This window comes from Bombina bombina, chromosome 3 (genome assembly GCF_027579735.1).
Source record: "Bombina bombina isolate aBomBom1 chromosome 3, aBomBom1.pri, whole genome shotgun sequence".
Lineage (NCBI taxonomy): Eukaryota > Metazoa > Chordata > Amphibia > Anura > Bombinatoridae > Bombina > Bombina bombina.
Window position 1 is genome coordinate 279,271,258 of NC_069501.1, and position 24,229 is coordinate 279,295,486.

Below are 24,229 nucleotides of genomic sequence, written 5' to 3' on the forward strand. Positions count from 1 at the left end.
GATCTTAGTTACTTCTGCTAAGATCATAGAAAAACGCAGGCAGATTCTTCTTCCAAATACTGCCTGAGAGAAAAACAGCACACTCCGGTGCCATTTAAAAATAACAAACTTTTGATTGAAGAAATAAATTAAGTATAAAACACCACTCCTCTCGCGGACCTCCTTCTATGTTGAGAGTTGCAAGAGAATGACTGGATATGGCAGTTAGGGGAGGAGCTATATAGCAACTCTGCTATGGGTGATCTCTTGCAACTTCCTGTTGGGAAGGAGAATATCCCATAAGTAATGGATGATCCGTGGACTGGATATACTTAACAAGAGAAATATAGTTAAAATAAAACATACAACCAAACTTTGCAATTTATTGTCATTATTATTTATTTTGTTGTGTTTTCCTGTAATTTCCTCTGGGGTTTTTCACAGACCTAAATAAGGCTGCAGTGCATCCTGAATGTTCTAGGACTCTTACCTTGGCCTACAACATTCTAAACAGTGATTGCTTGATCAGTCCTTGAGGTTATTCATTGCCATCTCTAGTTAGTTACAGCAAAGGAGATAATACAAATATACCTGTCATGAGAGAGGTTAGACTTTCACAACATATGTCCCTAACCTGCAAAACAGCACACATTTTGCTAAAGTAATGCTTTTAAAACATTTTTTAATGCCCATCTTTTGCAAAACATAGCTTAAAGGGACCTTTAGAACTTGTAAGTTCCTCACTTACCTTCAGATACTCCCCTACCTCTTTGATCAACCTCTGACCTTGTTCTCTCCACCCCTATTATTTCTACTCTCTCACCTTAAAGACTTTTCATGTGTTACTCCTACCCTCTGGAACTCTGCTCCATCAGACTGTCTCTAACCTTGTATAGTTTCAGGCTTTCTTTAAAGACTCGCCTATTTGGAGAGGCCTAAACTACCATCTTTCCTCTAACTGTTTTTCATCCGAAAACAAAATAAATACTGAATTTTCCTCTGTATAAAAATAACTTTATAAGTATCTGTTTAAAAATACTATGCCCTAACCACCTGCTACGTGTATATGCTATGGCAAACTGGGTTTGATATTGTTTATTAGCAAAGAAACTAAAGCTTTAACATCTCTCTCGCTTTTTCTCTCAGCTCTGTAAACCCCAAAGAATGGGAAGATTTCACCAATGCTAATATTGTAAAAGCTGAGAAGCAGAGAAACAGTGCCGTGGCACTGAGATCACTGATTGACAGCATCTTGTCTGAGACAGCCGATGACTTGAGCAAGCAGTGTGACACAGTGAACTTCGCCCTAAAAAATCATGTGCAAGAGACAAAGGATGCTAAAAATAAACTGGAAGTTCATCTTGCAAAGGTATATATGGGAATATGTGCAGAGTTCTCACACTACCTACAGCTCAGTATATTAAAAACATTCTTCTTATCACTCCTGCAGTAAATAACATATACCAAAACTCCAAACTAGGAATTTATCCTTGTGTTGAGGAACTCTGTAATTAACTTCATCTCAGGTTTCCTGCGTTGAAGTGAATCTTAGTGCTACACATTCCTTAGATATATATTACAGGGACACTAAAGTCAAAATTAAACTTTCATGATTCAGATAGAGCATGCAGTTTTAAGAGATGACATTATTTTGATATGCATACTTTTTGAGGCACCAGATACTATTGAGCACATGCAAGAGTTCACAGTGTATACGTATATGAGTCTGGGATTGGCTGACATTCAATTTACTTCAATTTGGCTGGCAAATTGAAGTAATGTAATGAACTTTATAAGAAAAAATCTACTACTCATTTAAAATTCAGAGTAAGTGCTATTGCATTGTCTTTATTTTAAGCACTTGTTGATTATGCATCTCTGTATTTAATGGTTCTTTAATCACTTGCACTTCTATGTAATATATCTAGAACATGCTGTCTCTACACCAAGACACCCTTGATAGATTAATTCACACTCATTTATCTTGCCTCAATTATTGTAGCCAACTCATCCCACTCCAGTCCATTATAAATGTGCCTGCTTGTTTCCCCAGTCAACATCTCTCTGCCCGACACTGACTCACTATGCTGCAGAGTCCAATTCAGAATACTCATGCTTACTGTCAAAGCTATAAGTCAACTCACAATTCTACAGTCACCTCCAGATACTTTCAGCCCTTCAATATGCTAATTATTATTATTATTATTCTTTATTTATAAAGCACCAAAAGATTCCGCTGCGCTGTCCATGGGTAACAAAGATAAAAGGACAGTACAATATGAGACACCAGACAAAATTTAACAAACAAATACAGGGGGAATTGGGAGCCCTGTTCCCGTGGGAACTTACAATCTAAATGGGTAGGAGGGTGAGAAACAGGAGGTGGAGACTGCAAAGGTGGGAATGATGTTAGTGTGGAGTTAGATGAGGGCAACTATTAGGCAAGTGGAATTCATTAGTTACTGATTTAGTGATAGGCTTCCCTGAACAAGAAGGTTTTTAGGGAGCTTTTTAAAAAGGAGAGGTTGGGGGAAAGTCTGACAGCTCAAGGAAGTGTGTTCCAGAGGGTTGGTGCCGCACGAGAGAAGTCCTGTAGTCTAGCATGGGAGGAGGTGATGGTAGAAGAGGCAAGGAGTAGATCATTGTTGGATCATAGGGGACGGGCTGGAGTATATTTGTTGATGAGTGAGGACAGGTAGGGGGGCTGCATTGGTAAGGGCTTTGTAGGTCAGAGTGAGAATTTTGAATTTAATTCTGCTGTGAATGGGGAGCCAGTAGAGGGACTCACAGAGGGGTGCAGCGGATACAGTGTGTCGGGAGAGGTAGATTAGCCTAGCAGAAGCATTTAGGATGGATTGAAGGGGGGAGAGGCGGGAGATAGGAAGGCCAGTTAGTAGGTTGTTACAGAAGTCAAGCCAGGAAATTACTAGGGAATGGATTAGCTGTTTAGTAGTTTCAGCACTCAGAAAAGGACGAATTTTGGAGATATTGCGTAGGTGGTTGCAACAGGATGAAGAGAACGATTGGATGTGGGGTATGAAGGATAGATTGGAGTCAAGTGTAACTCCTAGGCAGCGGACTTGGGGTGATAGGGAGATAGTGGTGTCACCAACAGTTATAGTAAAGTTAGAAACTGGAGTAGAATTAGATGGGGGGATTAGAAGAAGCTCAGACTTTGACATGTTGATTTTTAGGTGGTGAGAGGCCATCCAGCAAGAAATGCCGGATAAGCAGTTGCTGATGTGGAATTGGACAGAAGGAGAGAGTGCAGGAGTGGATAGGTAGATCTGCATAGAGGTGATAGTTGAAGCCATAGCTACTGATAAGTTTACCCAGTGAGGAAGTATAAATAGAGAAGAGTAGTGGGCCTAGAACAGAGCCTTGAGGTACTCCAACAGACAGAGGCAATGGAGAGGAGGAGTCGCCAGCAAATGAGACAGAAAATGACCTATTAGAGAGATAAGAGTGGATCCAGGAGAGGGCAATGTCACAGAGGCCAAGGGAGCTGAGAGTCCATAGGAGGAGGGGATGGTCAACAGTGTCAAAGGCAGCAGACAGGTTAGATAAGTATAGAGTAGTGGCCATTGTTTTTAGCAGAAAGAATATCGTTAGTAACCTTGGTGAGGGCAGTCTCAGTTGAGTGTTGGGGACGGAAGCCAGATTGCAGGGGGTCAAGCAATGAGTTGGAGGATAGGAAGTGGGTTAGGCGATTGAAAACTAGTTTTTCCAGGACTTCTGAAGCTAGCGGAAGCAGTGATATGGGGCGGTAGTTTGCAGGAGAATTGGGGTCAATGGAGGGTTTTTTGAGGATGAGGGGTGACCTTTGCATGTTTGAAGGATGATGGAAATAAACCAGTAGCAAGGGATCGGTTGAATATGTGAGTAAGAGCTGGGGTGAGGGTAGAAGACAGAGAAGTTATTAGATGTGAAGGGATAGGGTCAAGTGGGTAGTTAGTGAGATGTGAGGAAGATATTAGGGAACTCACTTCATTCTCAGTGGTTGAGGGGAAGGTACTGAGAGTGGTGGAGGGGGCGACCGGGGGCGGAGATGGAAGGTTGCAGTCTTGTGGTGGGATGTTACTTCGGATAGTAAGTGTTTTGTTGAAAAAGTAGTCTGCCAAGTCTTGAGCACTAAAGGCAGACGAAGGGGGTGGTGCAGGTGGATAGAGGAGAGTGCTGAAAATGGAGATGAGACGTTTAGGGTTTGAGGAGTGAGAAGATATGAGAGAAGAGAAGTAGTTTTGCTTGGCAAAGAGAAAGGCAGAGGAGTAAGAATAAAGAATTAACTTATAGTGTAGGAAATCGGGTTCAAAGCTGGATTTCCTCCAGGCACGTTCAGCAGCACGGGAGCATTTTTGTAAATAGCGTGTTTAGTGAGAGTGCCAGGGCTGGAGCTGACGACGTGGGGTTTTGCATACTTGTGGAGGAGCAAGGGTGTTGAGTGCAGAGGAGAGAGTATTGTTATAGTGGTTTGTAGCAAGGTCAGGGCAGGATACCGTGGAAGTGTGGGGAAGACGTTTTTGAATGAGGTTAGAAAGTTGGAGAGGATCCACAGTGTGCAGATTTCTATTGGTGCGGGGACGAGGGGGAGAAATAGGTTTAGCATGTACTTTGTGATTATAGGTGAGCAGATGGTGGTCTGAGATGGGAAATGGGTGACAGGTGACATCACAAGGGTAGCAGAGGTAGGAGAATACCAGATCAAGAGAGTGTCCATCGCAGTGAGTAGGGAATAGGATGGATTGTGAGAGACTAAAGGAGTTTGTGAGTGAGAGAAGTTTAAAGGCAGCAGGGGCAGATGGGTTATCAATGGGGATGTTGAAGTCCCCTAGTATTAGAGCAGGTGTATTTGTAGAGAGAAAGTGAGAAAGCCAGGCAGCAAAGTTGTTGAGGAATTGGGAGGTTGGTCCAGGGGGCGATAGATAACTGCCACCTTGAGGGAGAGGGGGGAGAAAATGCGGATGCAGTGAGCTTCAAAGGATGAGGAGAGAGATGGATGAGAATGCAGGTGCTGATAGGAGCAGGAGGGGGACAGTAAGATTCCAACACCGCCACCATGTCTCTCACCTGGCCTAGGTGTGGGGCTAAAGTGGAGACCGCTGTGCGTTAGAGCAGCAAGGGAAGCAGTGTCAGAGGAAGATAGCCAGGTTTCAGTAATTGCTAGAAGATTGAAAGCATTAGAAACAAACAGGTCGTGAAGAGTTGTAAGTTTATTACAGACAGAGCGTACATTCCAGAGGGCATAAGAAAAGAGAGGAGATATGCGCTGTGGGTTAATGGAGATGAGATTGTTGAGATGTCACCAGCAGCAAGCAGTAGTAGGAGTGTGAGTGACAGACGGTGAGAATGAGACTTGTAGGAGCGTGTTTGATTAGAGACAGGAGAGTTAGATAGGGAAGTATTATTATTATTATTATCAGGTATTTGTAGAGCGCCAACAAATTCCGAGCGCTGAATCTAAGGAGGCAGAGTAGTTAATGAGAGGACAGCATAGGGGGTGAGAGAAGGGAGGGAGAAATAAGGATAGTGTGGGGGGTTTTGATGTTATAAGGGTATGCAGTGAGTTTTAGGAAAATAGTAGACAGAAAGGACAAAGAGAGCATTGTGCAGGTGTATAGTTAGTAAGGATTACCTGTTAGTGGGGTCTGCAGTTTCCCCTCCAGTTTCTTAACTCGCCCACTTATAATCCAGAGCCACTTTGAAGCTCAGAGCCAAGGCTTCACAGAGTCAGTGCTCAGCTGTATATAGTAGTGAAATTAGAGTTGGAATGATTTGATTTAAGGCAGCTGTGTTACAAGTTGACTAGTTAGGTAGACTGGAGCTACACACTTGTAAATTAGATGGGGGGTGAGCAAATGGCTAGCGGATGAACACAGAAATTGTACAAGGGAGCTGGTAACAAATATACAGAAAAGTCATAAATAGTGTTGTTAAACTTTCCATTGTCTTCAAGACTTTTCTCATGCTGGACCTAATGTGTAGTGCTCTTGTTCAGCCTGACTTCCATATTTTATAGCTTGAAACGTTCCATAGCACCACACCTCATCAAAATCCCTGCTGTCTATTTTCTTTTTTTAAAATTTTTATTTATCAACCAATAACAGCAAACATTACAAAAGTCAAAATATGATCATAGGGTCACACAGGACCCAAATGAAAGCAAATAACGCATTAGCTGCAACTCAAAATCAAGGTTCTCTACTATTGGCATTTTTACCTGTGAAAATAAAATCTAACCGAAATAAAAAGGAAAAAAAAAAAAGAAAGGGAGAGAAAACAAACAAACAAACAAACAAAAAAAAACAACCCCCTCACATCCCATCCCTCTCTCATTCGCCACAGAGCCATATGTTAGGCAGGTGACCAGCATAGATCTGTAATTGGACATATGAAGATTTTGTTACCGGTTTGACTAGCGCAATTTGGGCAGACACAGGAAATGACAGAATATATACTTTCCATTGCTTAAAAAATAATGCTAATTGGGCATCAGTGGGGTTCTGTAGATTACATTGTTCTAACAAAAATTGGGACATCAATGCATTTTTAAGTCCTTTCAATTTTGGTGCTGCTTGTACCTTCCAAACTTTAGAATAAGATTTCGCCCTAGAAATATAATAGTATTAATTAACTTAAAGTTTTTAAACGTTCCTTGGAATTTGGCTAGAAAAAAATATCTCCAGCGGCTGAATATGAACGTCTAGCAGTAATATTGAGTTCATCCAATAGGTCACTTTAGCCCAAAATTGACTAATTTTCGGGCAAGCCCAGAAACAGCGTAGAAGATCTGCGGCAGGGGCACTGTATCTAGAAAATAAAATATTTATTTTATACCATCTAGATAATCTCTCCAGAGTCAAATACGTCATTAAACTAATTTTAATCTGAGACTCCCTCCAGGCTGTCAGAACCCAAGCTTTCTCTATTAATTTAAAGGTGTCCACTATTACCTGAATATCTATATCAGAGAAAATTTTACAGAGGGACGTTGATTGAGGAGAGAATAGAGAGAAGAAATGGAGTATACACCCATTTGATATGCATTGATCCTACTCTGTAAATCTGAAAGTGACCAATCCGTACCATGTCTTTGTTTTAGTTCAGAACAAAAATGTCTTATCTGTAAATAGGCATAGAAGTCTCTTTTAGAAAGCCCGAATTGAATACACAAATCTGCAAAAGCTAAAGGAGATAGATCTGGGTATAGAATTTGTGTAATACACTTCAAGCCTTTACTGGACCATTGTATAAAAATGTCACTTGCTAGACCCGGTGAAAAATTTGGATTACCTGTAATAAGTACAAATTTTGACACATAAGGCGAGCATCCCACTTCGGAACAAAGCTTTTGCCATGCTTTAATAATATTTTTTAAGGTTATTAGAGAAAAAAAACGACGAGGGTAGAGAGGTTATTGGACAATGCAGTATAGCGTTCAGTTGAAAGGGGGCCACCAAAAAAGATTCCCAAGCAAAAGAAGTAACTTGTTCTTGCTCAGTTAGCCAGTCAAAAGCAATCTTAGTACGGGCAGCTAAACTGTAAAATTAAATATTTGGCAAAGCCAAACCTGCCACAGCTTTATCATTCATAAAACGATGAACAGCTATGCGTGCCTTAACCCCTTTCTAAAGATGAATTAAAACAGGATTTATTATATTTTATTATGTCAGCTTTATGGATGGGGATCGGGATATTCTGTATTAAATAATATAATTTAGGAAAAAGTATCGTTTTAATTAATGTAATACGTGCTGTTAAAAAATAGGTAAATTTACCCAGTCCTCATCTTTTTCTTGCAGGCCATGAAACAACTGGGAAAATGTAAATTATACCATTCTTCAGGATTAGGACTTAGCCTGATACCTAAATAGGTAATCTGCGAGATCTCTAAAAATGGATGTTTAAAGCTGTGGTCCTTTTATTCAGCCACAGAAGTTCGGATTTGGACAGGTTAATTTTGTAACCTGAAATTTGGCCAAAAAGTGCGACGATATCCATAAGGAGAGGGAGATTCTTCTTGATATTACTCATCAGCTTAAAGTAATAGGACTAGTTTATGTCCCCCTATACAAATACGCTCCAGTTGTTGGCGAAGTAAAATCGCCAAAGGTTCCAATGATACATTAAAAAGTAACGGAGAGAGTGGGCAGCCTTGTCTGTTTCCCCTTTGAAGGACCAGACACTGTGAAATCTCGCCATTAATAATTAGAGCAGAGGTCGGGGCACTATATATTAAGCGAATAAAGTTAGTAAGATATCCAGTCAGGCCGAACTGCTCTAAAGAAAAAAAAAAGATGTTCCTAAGAAATACGATCGAACGCTTTCTCTGCGTCAACTGTCAATAAGGCCAGATCCGCAGTATCCTTATGTCTAGAAGATTTAAATTTATTCCAGAAAAAAAATCAAGCATTGTCATTACCTTTCGCATGTTTTTTGCCGGGTTCCTGCCCGACATAAAACCTGATTGATTTTCATGGATTATCAAGCCTAAATGTGGTTTTAACCTATTAGCTATAATAGACGTTAACAATTTATAGTCTGTATTCAGTACAAGGATTACAAATATATTAGCGGCTACAAAGTATGGGGAACATTTGGTATTATTGAGAAAATACACATTAAATAACTTATCAAGTATCAGGGAAATTTGAGACTGTAGAATCCTATAGAATTCGATAGGAAGACAGTCTGGTCCAGCCGCTTTATTGGTCTTGGCTGTCTTGATGGCAGCCAATATTTCAACCTCTGAAATAAGGCTGTTGATTTCAGTCATAATTTCTATAGGGAGTTTGAGGATTTTAATTTTTTCCTTATTTACCTCATGATCCTCCAGCTTATACAGCTCACTGAAATAATTGAAAAAAACTCTACTAATGTCAGAATTATTGGTAAATCTATTGGTACCGCTTCTAATTGCCACTATACTGTTCCTATTAGTTGTCTTCGTAATACTAGCCAAGAATTTAGCGGACCTACCCACAAAATCCCCATAAAGAGCCTTTTGTCTTCAATCCTCTTGAATAGTTTGCTGTTTAATAAAAATATCACGCAAAGGGGGGGCGGAGCCAACTGCCAAAGCAGTAAGACGCGCCATAACAGAGCTCCTGAAGCTTTATTATTAAAATACCATATTATGGCGTTCTAAGAATTTATATCTCTCTACAACCAGTTCACAACACTTATTGAAGCATAGCTTTCATAATAAGAGCTCAAGATATTCCCTATCGGCTGTGGAACCGACGCAGAGACCGACTAGCCAGCTCAACTTGTGACTAGGAACACAACACTATTTCTAAACCGGCTGATAATACCCTTGTAGGATACTGAAGATGGAAGAGTTTCCTGCACACCTGGCTTCGCTACTAGAAGGGCTATGCAGTAAAGTCGATAGACAGTTTCAAGACTTGCGGTCTATCTTCACGGAACTGCGCAATCAAGATGGCGCTGCTCACCTAGCCTGCTGCGACACCTATGTAGTAAGCCCGACAGAAGACTTATTGTTACCAACAATGCCCTCATGTGCACAAGTGCAGGAACAGCTCGCTGAACAGGCTTCAACTGATATTTTGCCGGGAGCAGGTAGATGTGACCTGATGCAGCCACACACTGATTACCCGAAGCCTAGCACTGCTGTCTCATCGGACCCAGTGAGAGCGGCTCCGACCATTGCCGGTATGGAGAATTTATACTCCCCACTCAAGGCCGTCCTTAAAGAATATGGAAGCCTTCTGATACTCACCAAGGTAACGCCGTTGGCACAACAGGAGTCTCAGTTCGGACTTAGTAAATCTCGGCCCCCTTTTGATGAACGGCCAGACAGCTGCATGCCGCTTAAGCCGAAGTGCTCTCTCCTCATATCTGAGACTGCCTGTAAATTGAACTCTACAAGACATGGTATTGGGTAATCTGCAGAAGATATGAGAACATTTACAGTGGATTATTATTTAACACTATTGCCATCACCAACTGTCTATTCTACACATTGGCTCCTCTGATCCTCTGTTGTTTTTACCGATCAACCAAAAGACCATTTTTCTCATATGACCCCCGGAGGGGTATTGGTTAATGCTGCCTCTAAATTCATAACCTTTACAGTGCAAAATCTTGTTCTTGCAACTTGAGGAATAATTTGGCTATATGACTGTGATAGTCTTAATTATTGTTTATTGGTAAATCCTATTTTCATGTTGTACTGTTTAACTCCTTGTATTGCCTTTCAAAATTAAGATTAGATAGACTCTATATAGTAGGCTAGGAGTAGATGACTATATTATCTATACCGGTTAGATGCCTATCTTCATATGCACAGTTGCAAATATTAAGCTCATTCTGGTTGTTATTAAAGGAGACATATACCATTTAAAGCATTATGGGTAATAAAAGCAACACTTAGCACTGATGCAACTTAGTTATCCCTCTGAACATTCCAGGGATCACATCTGTAACCTATTGCAGCCTCAGTCTCCTGCAGAGGGTTGCTAACCCAATGTTTTAATCTATATATCACTGAGAGCTCACGTTTATACATAGCTTTCACTTAGTTTGTCATAAGTTCCTTAAGTGGTTATTCATACGTATTCAATCACCACCCCAGTTATATCATAGCCTAGTTAAAAAAAAAATAAAAAAAAATATATATATAGGGTTGAGACTATGTATGAATGCTAGAGGGACAAACCTGTATAGATACCTACATTTCAATATATACCAAATGGGTGTCTACCTTTGAGTGTGCGCCATAATAGATGGCCTGTTGGATACCTACTCTAACCCCTTACAACCAGACTTGTCCATTTTGGTCCCTATCTGATTTAAGGTTTATCTGACATATATATTTCGCACCTTTCCTTTGACTTTATCTCCTGATGGTCTCCCCTAAATGTGCTAACTAATCACATATGTTTTTGTTTGTTTTTTTGGTTTGTCTTTAATAACTTGCTAGTTTATAGGATGGTGCCATATCTTTAATCCAGTTGCTATACAAAACATTTACCCACTACTGGATATTTACACATTTCCTTTGGTTTACTTCTTATGTTGCTATTATTATAGTGGTATATTATTAAATGTGTGCTTTATGATCTTGTCATTGATAAGCCAATAGGTATCACTGAATTTTAAATTCATAGCAGACTAAGTGTTGCAACCATTTTAACTATAGACGCGTCTCCAACTTTTATTATATATTCCCAATGTTAATTTTGGTATTATTCTATTTACAAAAGAAAGTAGATAATGATTGATAATGTCCCTGAATGAATGCAATCTATCCCATAACCATTGAAGGGGGCAGACAGTAATACCCTTTGCATGGGAAAAGTCAGGGCAGTGTTACATTGGGGTAGGTACTGCATATAGTGCAGAACCAGCTATAATTGTATCTGGGCTCTGCTTTCACAATACTTTGCAGGTGAACTTATTATTATATACTACTAACTTAGATGTCAGATAGTTAAACAATGTGTAGGTTATTATCGCTTCTTTTTAGTCTAGCTTAAACTTTGCTCTTCATGAAGCTCTGTCTCATATAGATATTATGAGACATTTATAAATCTATTCTCTATATCAGTCTGCAGCTGGAATAAGTATATATGATAGTGGCTCCATCTTTTTACATACATGACTCTTTATTATATACCGGTATCCTATAAGTATTCTTAGACCTACGGGTACCTATGTTGGCGAATTGTTATACAATTCTTATGTTATGTTATATACTATCTGTTTTCTCATGGTTTCCTCATGTAATCTAAGTCTTAGATATGCTTAAAATATCTCTCATATGTACTAAGATTAATTGATTGTTTACTGCACGACACCGCATAAATCTTGGCATATACCAATAACTAGATAATTATACCCAAGACAACAGCTACTAGTCTAAACAATAATACATCTGCTCTATTTCATATAGTCGCATAAATTTTGCAACTTAAATCAACCCTTCTGCAACCCATCTATTCCTCAGCCTATATGTATCTGCAGGAGATTTTGTTAATTCCCCCACTCAGTTCCATAAGCTTCAATAATATACGATTTCTGCGATTGGGCACTTCAATGTCCAAATCAGGTACCCTGTGCTACTTACTTTTATATATGGCTCCGCCCCCCCACCCCTGTTCCCTTTGCGTATAGCGGTGCTTACCCGCTGAATATCCCCCTCCCCCCTATATATCTCAGCCCAAGAGTGGCTGATACTCATGCTAAACCTCCACAAGCTGATGGTTTGGTCCTAGGTAAAATATTATTAGAATGTGGAGTTCATATGCTGATAATATAAAATGAAGTTCTATTTTCTCTCGCCTAAGATATTGTCTATCTTCATATTCAGAATTGAAATGTATGTGTATACTACTTTCGCAATAATATCTCTGTATAGACAATGTATTTTTCTCTTTGTTGTAACTTTGGCCTTAGGGCGAGTTCTTGTTGTGATGATTTATGCTTAACTTCAATAAAAAAATTATTTTCAAAAAAAAAAAAAATATCACGCAAAGTCTTAGTATTTATATATTTAAGCCAACTGGAATTAGAAGAATCCCCCAAATATGCTCTGATTGGATATCTGAATTGATATTTGGCTCTCTTTTTTTAAGACGGCACATATAGGCCTTTATATTACCTCTTAAGACAGCCTTAGCAGATTCTCAAAACACCTCTGTTTTTTCTATATTTGAAATATTCTCATTAAAGAATTCCCTCTGTTTTTCTTTAAGCTAATTTTGAAAATTAATATTGTTCACCAAGTATTTCGGAAAAAAAATAGTCTGATTAGGGGGGGGAATGTATAAGGGACGCGTTGAGCGCTAATGTAATAATAGCATGATCCGAAATTACTATGTCTCCAATATCTGCTCTCCAATCAAGACCAATCGAGGACTCTGCAATCAGAAACAAATAAATCCTTGACAGAGATTGATGTCCCTTGGACATACATGTATAAGATCTCAAGTCTGGGTTCTGAGAGCGCCAAATGTCAATCAAGCCAATCAAGCCTAAGTGAAAACAAAACTTCTGAAGAATACGTACCTTCCTATCCCTAGTAATCCATGGGTTTTTATTAGCTCCCCTTGACATACATATAATACAGCTTAACCGCAATTCTGTGAACAAATTTTAAAAACCAAAAAACATATTAAAACAAACTTAATTCCTTAACCTAGAAATCTAACAGCGATTAGAGACTCATAGTATACTAACCAGTTATCATAATAATCCAAGCTCCTTACAGAGAGATACTGCTTCATTAACATTATTTAATGTATATGAGATCCCTGCCCTTGACCCTAGGAGTTTTGCAGGGTAGACTAATCTAACATTACACTCTGCTTTCATAAATTTAGCATAAAAGAGAGACATTTCTCTTCTTTTAGTCAAGATTTCAGAAGAAAACTCTTGGAAAATCAGAATTTTGTGTGGGCCTGATAAATATATGTGCGCGCAGGGGTGGAGGGGGTACTGTAAGAGGAGGGGAGGAGAAACAAAAAAAAAAAAAAGAGGAACAAAAAGAGAAAGACCATAACAATTAAAAACATTGAGACCTCTGAAGCCATTCATCCACAAGATCTAGGATATATTTCCCAATTACCCATGTTCGTGTTCAGGGCACCTGCCTATTTTTGCAGAAATCTCTAGCTTCTATTGCACTGCTTTTAGTAACGTTACCCCCCCGCCTCCTCCAAGATTATTTTGGCAGGGTATATTATTCTGGCCTTAATGCCTTCATTAATTAGTCTGGTGCAGTAAGGAGCGAGCTCTTTTCTTTTCATTGAGGTTTCACTAGAGTAATCTTGAAACACCAACATTTTTACTTGGCCTATAGATAGATTCCCCATTTTCCTATAAGCTTTCAATATATTGCTCTTATCTTGATAGTTTAGATATTTTATCAAAACAGGTCTGTTATGGCTTTTATCTCTTAGGTTATCTCTAATTATACCTAGCCGATGTGCCCTTTCAACTACAATTGGGGTATTACCAAGGGGAATACCCACGGCCAGGGGTAGTGTAGAACTCGCAAAAGCTATCAGATCAGAGTATCAGAGTATTCATCATTCTCTGGGAGACCTATGATTTTAAGGTTGCTTCGTCTAGAGCGGTCTTCTAGTTCGTGTATTTTATCCTGTAACATTATCAATGTTTTACTATTATCTGCTATACTTTTTTCCTGTTTATAGAGTATGTCCTCATTACTTGACACTCTATCTTCCACTTCAGTCAGCCGGCCAGAGAATTGTTTTAGTTCTACCATTATACTTGCCATTTGATTTTTAAGCATTTCAAATTGAGGTAAAAAAATTTCAGACATCTGGGCTACCAAAGGCTGAATATCATTTTTGTGTGTTATAAATTCTGCAGCACTGTCTATATGTGTTTCAGAGGTTCTCACTCTTTTATCTTTTTGTTTGGCGGGCATAGCCGGGGAGTGATTTTTATTATAAGTGATATATTTATCCATGTACTGTGAGCAACCATGTACTGTGAGCAAAGAATCTTCTATATTCTGTGTACGTATCCCCTATATTTGTGTGAAAGTGACCTTGTGTAATAGGCTATTTGACACTGGGTGCGGGGTCGTGCCCAGGCAAAATAGAGAATAAGCTCAAAAAAAAAAAGTGTACGTGTGAAAGTAAAAAGGTGTACGTGTGAAAGGTTCTATGTGTTCATTATAATACATGGAGAAAAAAACAAAAAAAACACAAAAATAAAATTTTTCTTTATTTTTTTTTTCAGACAAACAACAGTGAGCTGGTGCGCTCCACGTGCAAAAACCAAAAAAATCACGTGTCGTGCGACCACAATATAACTGTGATAAACACCCCCTTTCCCCCCGCCTGTCCTCAGGCAAATATAGAGAACCCTAAATCCTCTATTGACAGCGAGAGCTAGGATATACCCTAAAACCAGTAGTCACATATATATTACTAACAGCTAATTATTTAAATAATTGAACTTCTTAAGCAAGATTAAACATAGAGTCCCTAAAGAGTTCTGGAAGCCTACCATAAACATAGGTTTTGGCCTAGTTCCCTTGTGTTTTTCCTTTCTCCCTATTCTTTCCTTCTTATTTTGAATCTGTAAGCACCACAGCCCTCCTTCACTAATATTTCTGATAACTTGTAATAACTTTTAAGTGCTAAAAATAAGGTCACCTATTACATTTATACAACTTCGTAGGGAAAGTAATATACAGTTGTTGTGCTAGGAGAAAATTGCAAATTATTAATTACTTAGTCTGACCCAAAGGGACCCAGAGCCAGCTTAAGAAATACTGTACAAGCCTCCTTTAAAATGCAGAGCTTTTGCAGCTACACCTTTAAACATGCAGATATAAAACTTTCAGATTGTTAAAGTTATAAAGCATATCAATTTTCTTTGCATACACCCTGTATCGTGTGACTTTATCTTTCTCTTTTTTTTTTTTTTGTCCAGTTTAGCCAATAACCTGCACCTGTAAATCAAAAAGAAAAAAAGAAGTCCATAGCCAAGTCACTAAAGACCTGATCGTTATCAAAGCTCCATTTTATACTCTTAGCTTTTTGCTTGCCAGCACAGTGTTTGGATTACTTGCACGTTTTCCTAATAATAGTTCCTCAGGTTCTTAACCTGTGATATACACTTTAGATGTTTAGGTGCTTAGGGTGCCAGTAGACAAATTTATATGGTCCCGGGACAGACCTCAACTACTATGTTTTAACACCAGTAGGGAAAAAAGACATATGCAGTTATTATAATAGTAAGTCTTGGATACTTGCGCAACCCCCTCGAATCTTTAGGCCATCCTTAATGTCGCCTTGTTTTTTTTTTTTTTTCTTTTATACAGGACCACCTCTGTACGATGTTGTGCTCCAATGTGCACAGCTGATCCCTGCCGTGATGACACTTGCTCTCCTGTTATAACACGGAGATGGGTCGCACAAACCCACTGTGCTATAACCGCCGCCGGTCCTCCGTGCGTCTCACGACTCCTGTACTACTCTGAAGTATCGGGCCTTGGGAGTTCTACCCCACCTTGGCCACTCTCCTGACCAATTCCGTCTTGCTTCGGTCCTGCAGCTGTACGGCACCTCCTCTGCAACTCTCAATCTCTGGGGCCACTGCCCCCGCTCTGCACCTCAAGGGATAACTGGGCAGTCCTTTAGTGCGCCAAGATGCGCCACTCGTTCTCAGAGGTCAGGCTCTTGCAACTGAGCCACTTTGCTTATTCCGCCGTTTCCACCACTAGCACCCCCGACTGGATGCTGTTGCCCTAGGGAGTTGTTCATACTCCAACAACGGGCATATGGCAGGGAAAGTTCGTTGTGAGCCCTCAGCCTCCATGCTCAGCTACCATGAGCGATACTTGACTCCTCCCACCGGAAACCGGAATCTTTTCCTGTGTGGGCCTATAAGAAGGGAATAGCGTTTCCTGTAATATTTCAGATATAATAATTTGTCTTGGTAATTAACGAACTTAAAAAATAATAGGTCTTGGTTTAGATTCCACATTATTCTCTCTTAGATGCCCAATTCTCTGCACTCTTTCTATCTGAAAAAGGTGTAGGAGGAGGTGGGTTCAGGAGTAACTGAGGTAGGGTAACAGAGACAAAGGCCATCAGATTTTGGAACTCTACCGATTCTGGGAAGCCAATAACTCTCAAATTGTTAAGCCTCGACCGGTCTTCGAGATCTTCAATTCTAGACTGCAATAAAGCAAAGGCATTGCCTTGAGCAGTTGTAGTGGGAACATAGAGATTCATTCTGTCCTCCAAGTCAGACACCCTTGTCTCCACCTCCTCCATTCTGGCTGTATTCATCAATTTCATTCATCAGATTAGAAATCTCAGATTTAATTTCTTGTTTGATTATATCTTAATGGGGTGCAATATTCCTACCTTAATTCCGATTGGCTGATAGAATCCTATCAGCCAATCGGAATTCGAGGGACGCCATCTTGGATGACGTCATTTAAAGGAACCGTCATTCGTCGTTCAGTCGTCGGCCAGGATGGATGTTCCGCGTCGGAGGTCTTCAGGATGCTGCCGCTCCGTTCCAGATGGATGTCGATAGAAGATGCCGCCTGGATGAAGACTTCAATCGGATGGAAGACCTCTTCTGCCCCGCTTGGATGAAGACTTCAATCGGATGGAAGACCTCTTCTGCCCGGCTTGGATGAAGACTTCTACCGGATCATGGACATCTTCAGCCCCCCGCTTGGGCTTGGATCAGGACATCGGAGGAGCTCTTCAGGACCGATCGGTGAACCTGGTATGGTGAAGACAAGGTAGGAAGATCTTCAGGGGCTTAGTGTTAGGTTTATTTAAGGGGGGTTTGGGTTAGATTAGGGGTATGTGGGTGGTGGGTTGTAATGTTGGGGGGGGGTATTGTATGGTTTTTTTACAGGCAAAAGAGCTGAACTTCTTGGGGCATGCCCCGCAAAGGGCCCTGTTCAGGGCTGGTAAGGTAAAAGAGCTTTTAACTTTAGTAATTTAGAATAGGGTAGGGCATTTTTTATTTTGGGGGGCTTTGTTGTTTTATTAGGGGGCTTAGAGTAGGTGTAATTAGTTTAAAATTGTTGTAATATTTTTCTTATGTTTGTAGATATTTTTTTATTTTTTGTAACTTAGTTCTTTTTTATTTTTTGTTCTTTAGTTAGTTTATTTCATTGTAGTTATTTGTAGGTATTGTATTTAATTAATGTATTGATAGTGTAGTGTTAGGTTTAATTGTAGGTAATTGTAGGTATTTTATTTAATTAATTTAATGATAGTATAGTGTTAGGTTTAATTGTAACTTAGGTTAGGATTTATTTGACAGGTAATTTTGTAATTATTTTAACTAAGGTAACTATTAAGTAGTTCTTAACTATTTAATAGCTATTGTACCTGGTTAAAATAATTACAAAGTTGCCTGTAAAATAAATATTAATCCTAAAATAGCTACAATGTAATTATAATTTATATTGTAGCTATATTAGGATTTATTTTACAGGTAAGTATTTAGCTTTAAATAGGAATAATTTATTTAATAAGAGTTAATTAATTTCGTTAGATGTAAATTATATTTAACTTAGGGGGGTGTTAGTGTTAGGGTTAGACTTAGCTTTAGGGGTTAATACATTTATTAGAATAGCGGTGAGCTCCGGTCGGCAGATTTGGGGTTAATAATTGAAGTTAGGTGTCGGCGATGTTAGGGAGGGCAGATTAGGGGTTAATACTATTTATTATAGGGTTAGTGAGGCGGATTAGGGGTTAATAACTTTATTATAGTAGCGCTCAGGTCCGCTCGGCAGATTAGGGGTTAATAAGTGTAGGCAGGTGGAGGCGACGTTGTGGGGGGCAGATTAGGGGTTAATAAATATAATATAGGGGTCGGCGATGTTAGGGCAGCAGATTAGGGGTACATAGGGATAATGTAAGTAGCGACGGTGTCCGGAGCGGTAGATTAGGGGTTAATAATAGTATGCAGGGGTCAGCGATAGCGGGGGCGGCAGAATAGGGGTTAATAAGTGTAAGGTTAGGGGTGTTTAGACTCGGGGTACATGTTAGAGTGTTAGGTGCAGACGTAGGAAGTGTTTACGCATAGCAAACAATGGGGCTGCGTTAGGAGCTGAACGCGGCTTTTTTGCAGGTGTTAGGTTTTTTTTTTCAGCTCAAACAGCCCCATTGTTTCCTATGGGGGAATCGTGCACGAGCACGTTTTTGAGGCTGGCCGCTTGCATAAGCAACTCTGGTATCGAGAGTTGAAGCTGCGTTAAATATGCTCTACACTCCTTTTTTGGAGCCTAACGCAGCCTTTATGTGGACTCTCAATACCAGAGTTATTTTTATGGTGCGGCAAGAAAAAAGCCGGCGTTAGCTACGCGGGTCCTTACCGACAAAACTCTAAATCTAGGCCTTAGTGAATTATGGGGTCTAAAATGTTTTATTTCCAGAAAAAGCAAAAGTCGCCAACCAGCAACAAGTGACTATAAAGGCAAAAAAAAAAAAATAGGGGTCAGTAGGTCCAAAACAATATACTAAAATATACGTAGCAACTATAACCCACTAAGCCTAGCGTATCTAGTGTACTAAGTGTAATCCAGCAACCAAAAGTAGCAACTAATTTAATAGGTTATCAGCCAGAGAAACCATAGTGAAAATGTGTAACACAATTAGTGTATGATGAAGTGTATATGCGGTTCCTATTTAGACATGCCTAGAAAGGATAATTTAAAGCAAAAACTAGTCTTGGTCTCACACATGATAATATTGATACAAAATAGCAATACGGCCTATACAATGTTAACTTGGGGCTACAGCCTGGTCTAGAACAAAAAAAACCTAAGGGTTGCAAGATATAAAAATAACCGCCTATAACTCACTGTTACTCACTGACTGCTAGTTATATATATCCTTAAATTAAATAGATAATCTCTTCAATGTTTCTAAGCTATATTTCAGCCATGCAGCATAAATTAAAAAACAACAAAAGTAGAGCATAATAATACAATAATGCTGTTAGGTAATATGTATCCGCAACCAGCTTTAAACAACATCGATCCTCAGTCCTTGAACAGTCCAGACTTTGCAATAAACTAAATCCAGACAAAAGGGCGAGCTAGAAAGTACCTTGCAGCCTTTTCCGAATCCCAAAGGCAAGAAGACACAATGTATCAGTCGGCTTCTGATCCGTATATACAATGTTCAATGCATCACTCACAGTGATAATTGACTGACAAAGAAACTCCGGCCATCTGGCAACAACGGTGATGATACACCTACAGACTGATTCTCCAGCCTGGAGGCTAATAGGCTGCAGATAGAATACCACAGCTCCCCTGTACTCCAACCAGCAGGCGAACAATTCCAAAGGCAATCCCTCACAGGTAGCAGTTATTGGGACCTCTAGCGAAGGCACTTATAGCACAAAGAGTTTGAGCAGCGCTGAGAGATTAACAAAGGGACTGGAGGATGACTATCAGACCCCAACAGAGGGGAACAAAAACTGTCAAAAGAGAAGAGACACCGCTACTGCAAACTGCTGCAGGGTCCACACTAGATCCAGCAGGAGGTGTGCTTACGAGGGGCTACGGGATTGGCCCGTTCCTCCGATGCAGAGAAGACACCCACCTACTGGAACAGCCGCTCACTGAAATGGACCAGACTTGACTTACGGAGGGCCGTGGGATTTGCCGATCCCCCCATTTGAATGCTGTTACTCCGATAGAGGATTCTTCCCTACAGCTGTCCCTGTTCCCGGGTGAGTACAAGGCAGATGCGCACAGAAGCGTTAACGCCTCTAAGTACTTGTACACCTGAACAGCTGACTGAAGGGTCCGCCGGGGTCACAGAGATCCTTGAGGGCAACAAGCTAGCCCATTCCTTTGTAGCAGCGCAAGCCCTTTTTCAGCCTTGGTTATAGGAGGCAGAATACACGCCTAAGGTTGGTTGGAAGGTAGATAATGAGCAAGGTTAGGCAAGCTGCTAGTTGAGACAGAAAACCCAAAGCAGGAGAAGGTATCGGAAAGGAGTGCTTTAGCAACAAAGAAACCTAATGCCATGTAAGGACTTCCACTCCGGGATCCATGGATCCTGTACCGGCCCTAACTCGTCTAGTTAGGTCAAGGTACACTTCGGCAGGCTAGAGAGTATCATAGTTCCCAAACACAGAGAAGCGTGGCAGACGGTAGCTACCTGCAAGCTACCTGTTCGCTCCGCCCCCAGCCGGAAGCATATGATCACTGAAAAATAGGATTGTTGTATGTGGTTGAGCAATAAAGCAATTTTTTTTTATTGTGACTTTAGCTGGAAGCTACTTTAATGATAAGTCTATCTTATTTAGGGTTTCAAGGTGTCCAATATACTGTATAACTGCGAGGGGGGGGGGGGGGTGGCAGCGCAGTAGCGGTTGAAGCCACCTCCCTGAAATGAGTTTTTGCAGGTTTTGCAGGATGTCTGCCTTTACACTGTTCCATAGTGTAGGGCTCCCACCCGCTCCCGCCCTGTGTGCGCTCCCGCCTCCGCCCCATGCACGTGCCCACATCCGTGGACGATCCCGTCCCCTTTGTCGTCATTCCCCCCAGCGATGGCCGCCTCCCTGCAGCAGCTACCATCCACCAACGATCGCACCATCGCTGGCCGATGCAGATAGGGCCACAGAGTCCAAAATGACGAATCCAACTTTCTCCAATTATGGCGTTGCCTCAGGCCATGATTCCCCCGGGGGGGGGAAGCCGTGAATGGAGGAAGCCGGATTAGTCATTTCTGACGTATGAAGAGGCTTCCGACAGCCGGGGGAATCGCTGGAGCGGCTGTCAGGATTAAAAGGTAAGTTTTTGAAGAAAACTAGTGAAATGTCAATTTTGATGAATTAAAGTGCCCTTGTTTTTAATAGGATTATTAAAAACCGGGCACTAATTCATCGAAATTGACCTTTACTTTAAGATTAAAAATGAGCTTAAAATGTTATGGTATTTCTACCTGACCTGAGAGTCCACAAGTTGTATTATAAGAGCTGATTAGCCTAACTATAGGGAACGGAACAGGCCTGGAATATTAGCTATGCTGTATATTCTACTTATAGTTAACACTGTAACAAGATAATGAAACTGTATCTGTATTGTAGTGATAAGAATAAGTGTGATATGTTTTATTATTGGCATCAATTTACAAGAAGATAATGTTAAATCAATAATATAGATATTAGTTATTGATTTTATTTTTTAGAGTGGAGGACAAGTGAAATATATAGAATTTAATTCCAGCCCTATTTGCTATGCTTTTCAGGTGATGGATGAGATCAGTTGCCAGGAGAAGAACATAGAAAGTCTAAAGAAAGCCATCATGGACAAAGAGGGGCCAATCAAAGTGGCTCAGACCCGTTTGGAAACACGAACCTTGCGACCAAATGTGGAGCTGTGTCGTGACCCAGTGCAGTACAGACTCATCAATGAAGTTAATGAGATAACCGTGAATGTAGAAAGGTAAGTACATACAATTTCATGCATCACAGACTGAGTTATAGGCGGAAGCCAACGCCTTCATTTAATTAAAGGGACATAAAAGGACATTAATAAAGCAACTGATTTTATTTGAGTCTGGGACTGACAGCAGTGATACAGGACCAGCAGTCTGTTCTGATTTTGTGTTTGGGGAGACATCAGGGATGAAGGGTCTTATTTAAGTAAACTTTAAGTAAACTTAAAAAATAATGTTATATAATTCTGCACATAGTGCTGCGGAATCTGTTGGCGCTCTACAAATAACCGATAATAATAATAATAATAGTGCACAATTACAGGGAGTGCAGAATTATTAGGCAAATGAGTATTTTGATGACCACATCATCCTCTTTATGCATGTTGTCTTACTCCAAGCTGTATAGGCTCGAAAGCCTACTACCAATTAAGCATATTAGGTGATGTGCATCTCTGTAATGAGAAGGGGTGTGGTCTAATGACATCAACACCCTATATCAGGTGTGCATAATTATTAGGCAACTTCCTTTCCTTTGGCAAAATGGGTCAAAAGAAGGACTTGACAGGCTCAGAAAAGTCAAAAATAGTGAGATATCTTGCAGAGGGATGCAGCACTCTTAAAATTGCAAAGCTTCTGAAGCATGATCATCGAACAATCAAGCGTTTCATTCAAAATAGTCAACAGGGTCGCAAGAAGCGTGTGGAAAAACCAAGGCGCAAAATAACTGCCCAGGAACTGAGAAAAGTCAAGCGTGCAGCTGCCAAGATGCCACTTGCCACCAGTTTGGCCATATTTCAGAGCTGCAACATCACTGGAGTGCCCAAAAGCACAAGGTGTGCAATACTCAGAGACATGGCCCAAGGTAAGAAAGGCTGAAAGACGACCACCACTGAACAAGACACACAAGCTGAAACGTCAAGACTGGGCCAAGAAATATCTCAAGACTGATTTTTCTAAGGTTTTATGGACTGAAGAAATGAGAGTGAGTCTTGATAGGCCAGATGGATGGGCCCGTGGCTGGATTGGTAAAGGGCAGAGAGCTCCAGTCCGACTCAGACACCAGCAAGGTGGAGATGGAGTACTGGTTTGGGCTGGTATCATCAAAGATGAGCTTGTGGGGCCTTTTCGGGTTGAGGATGGAGTCAAGCTCAACTCCCAGTCCTACTGCCAGTTTCTGGAAGACACCTTCTTCAAGCAGTGGTACAGGAAGAAGTCTGCATCCTTCAAGAAAAACATGATTTTCATGCAGGACAAGGCTCCATCACACGCGTCCAAGTACTCCACAGCGTGGCTGGCAAGAAAGGGTATAAAAGAAGAAAATCTAATGACATGGCCTCCTTGTTCACCTGATCTGAACCCCATTGAGAACCTGTGGTCCATCATCAAATGTGAGATTTACAAGGAGGGAAAACAGTACACCTCTCTGAACAGTGTCTGGGAGGATGTGGTTGCTGCTGCACGCAATGTTGATGGTGAACAGATCAAAACACTGACAGAATCCATGGATGGCAGGCTTTTGAGTGTCCTTGCAAAGAAAGGTGGCTGTATTGGTCACTGATTTGTTTTTGTTTTGTTTTTGAATGTCAGAAATGTATATTTGTGAATGTTGAGATGTTATATTGGTTTCACTGGTAAAAATAAATAATTGAAATGGGTATATATTTGTTTTTTGTTAAGTTGCCTAATAATCATGCACAGTAATAGTCACCTGCACACACAGATATCCCTCTAAAATAGCTATAACTAAAAACAAACTAAAAACTACTTCCTAAACTATTCAGCTTTGATATTAATGAGTTTTTTGGGTTCATTGAGAACATGGTTGTTGTTCAATAATAAAATTAATCCTCAAAAATACAACTTGCCTAATAATTCTGCACTCCCTGTATATAACATTATCTAGGCGACAGCTTTTACAATTAAAATGATTTTAGAGATTTTAGCTGCCAAAGTTGCACTTACCTGTTTTGCTCTTCTGATTAAGGGGCCGACCGCTGCTCCATAACTTATCCGCCTGCTTTGAGGCAGCGGACAGAAATCAACCTGATCGAATACGATCGGGTTCATTGACACCCCCTGCTAGCGGCCGATTGGCCGTGAATCTGCAGGGGGGTGGCATTGCACAAGCAGTTCACAAGAAATGCTTGTGTAATCATAAATGCAGACAGCGTATGCTGTCGGCATTTATCGATGTGCGGCGGACATGATACACTACATCGTATCATGTCCTCTTGCACTATGATAAATTGGCCCCTAAGTCTTCTTTTTCAAAAGCGCTTTGCACTATTGAACTAAGTGTTGCGTGCTTCCTC

The 24,229-nt window shown here is 40.5% G+C and overlaps 1 protein-coding gene across 1 annotated transcript in view; it reads left to right on the forward strand.

Annotated features, from left to right (window-relative positions):
• Positions 1-24,229, forward strand: part of TEKT1 (tektin 1) — a 70,251-nt gene that overhangs the window by 34,464 nt on the left and 11,558 nt on the right. The window contains exons 6-7 of the mRNA XM_053704611.1: positions 1,126-1,348; positions 21,726-21,922. Of these exons, the coding sequence (XP_053560586.1) occupies positions 1,126-1,348; positions 21,726-21,922 (420 nt within the window). The remainder of the gene's footprint in view (positions 1-1,125; positions 1,349-21,725; positions 21,923-24,229) is intronic.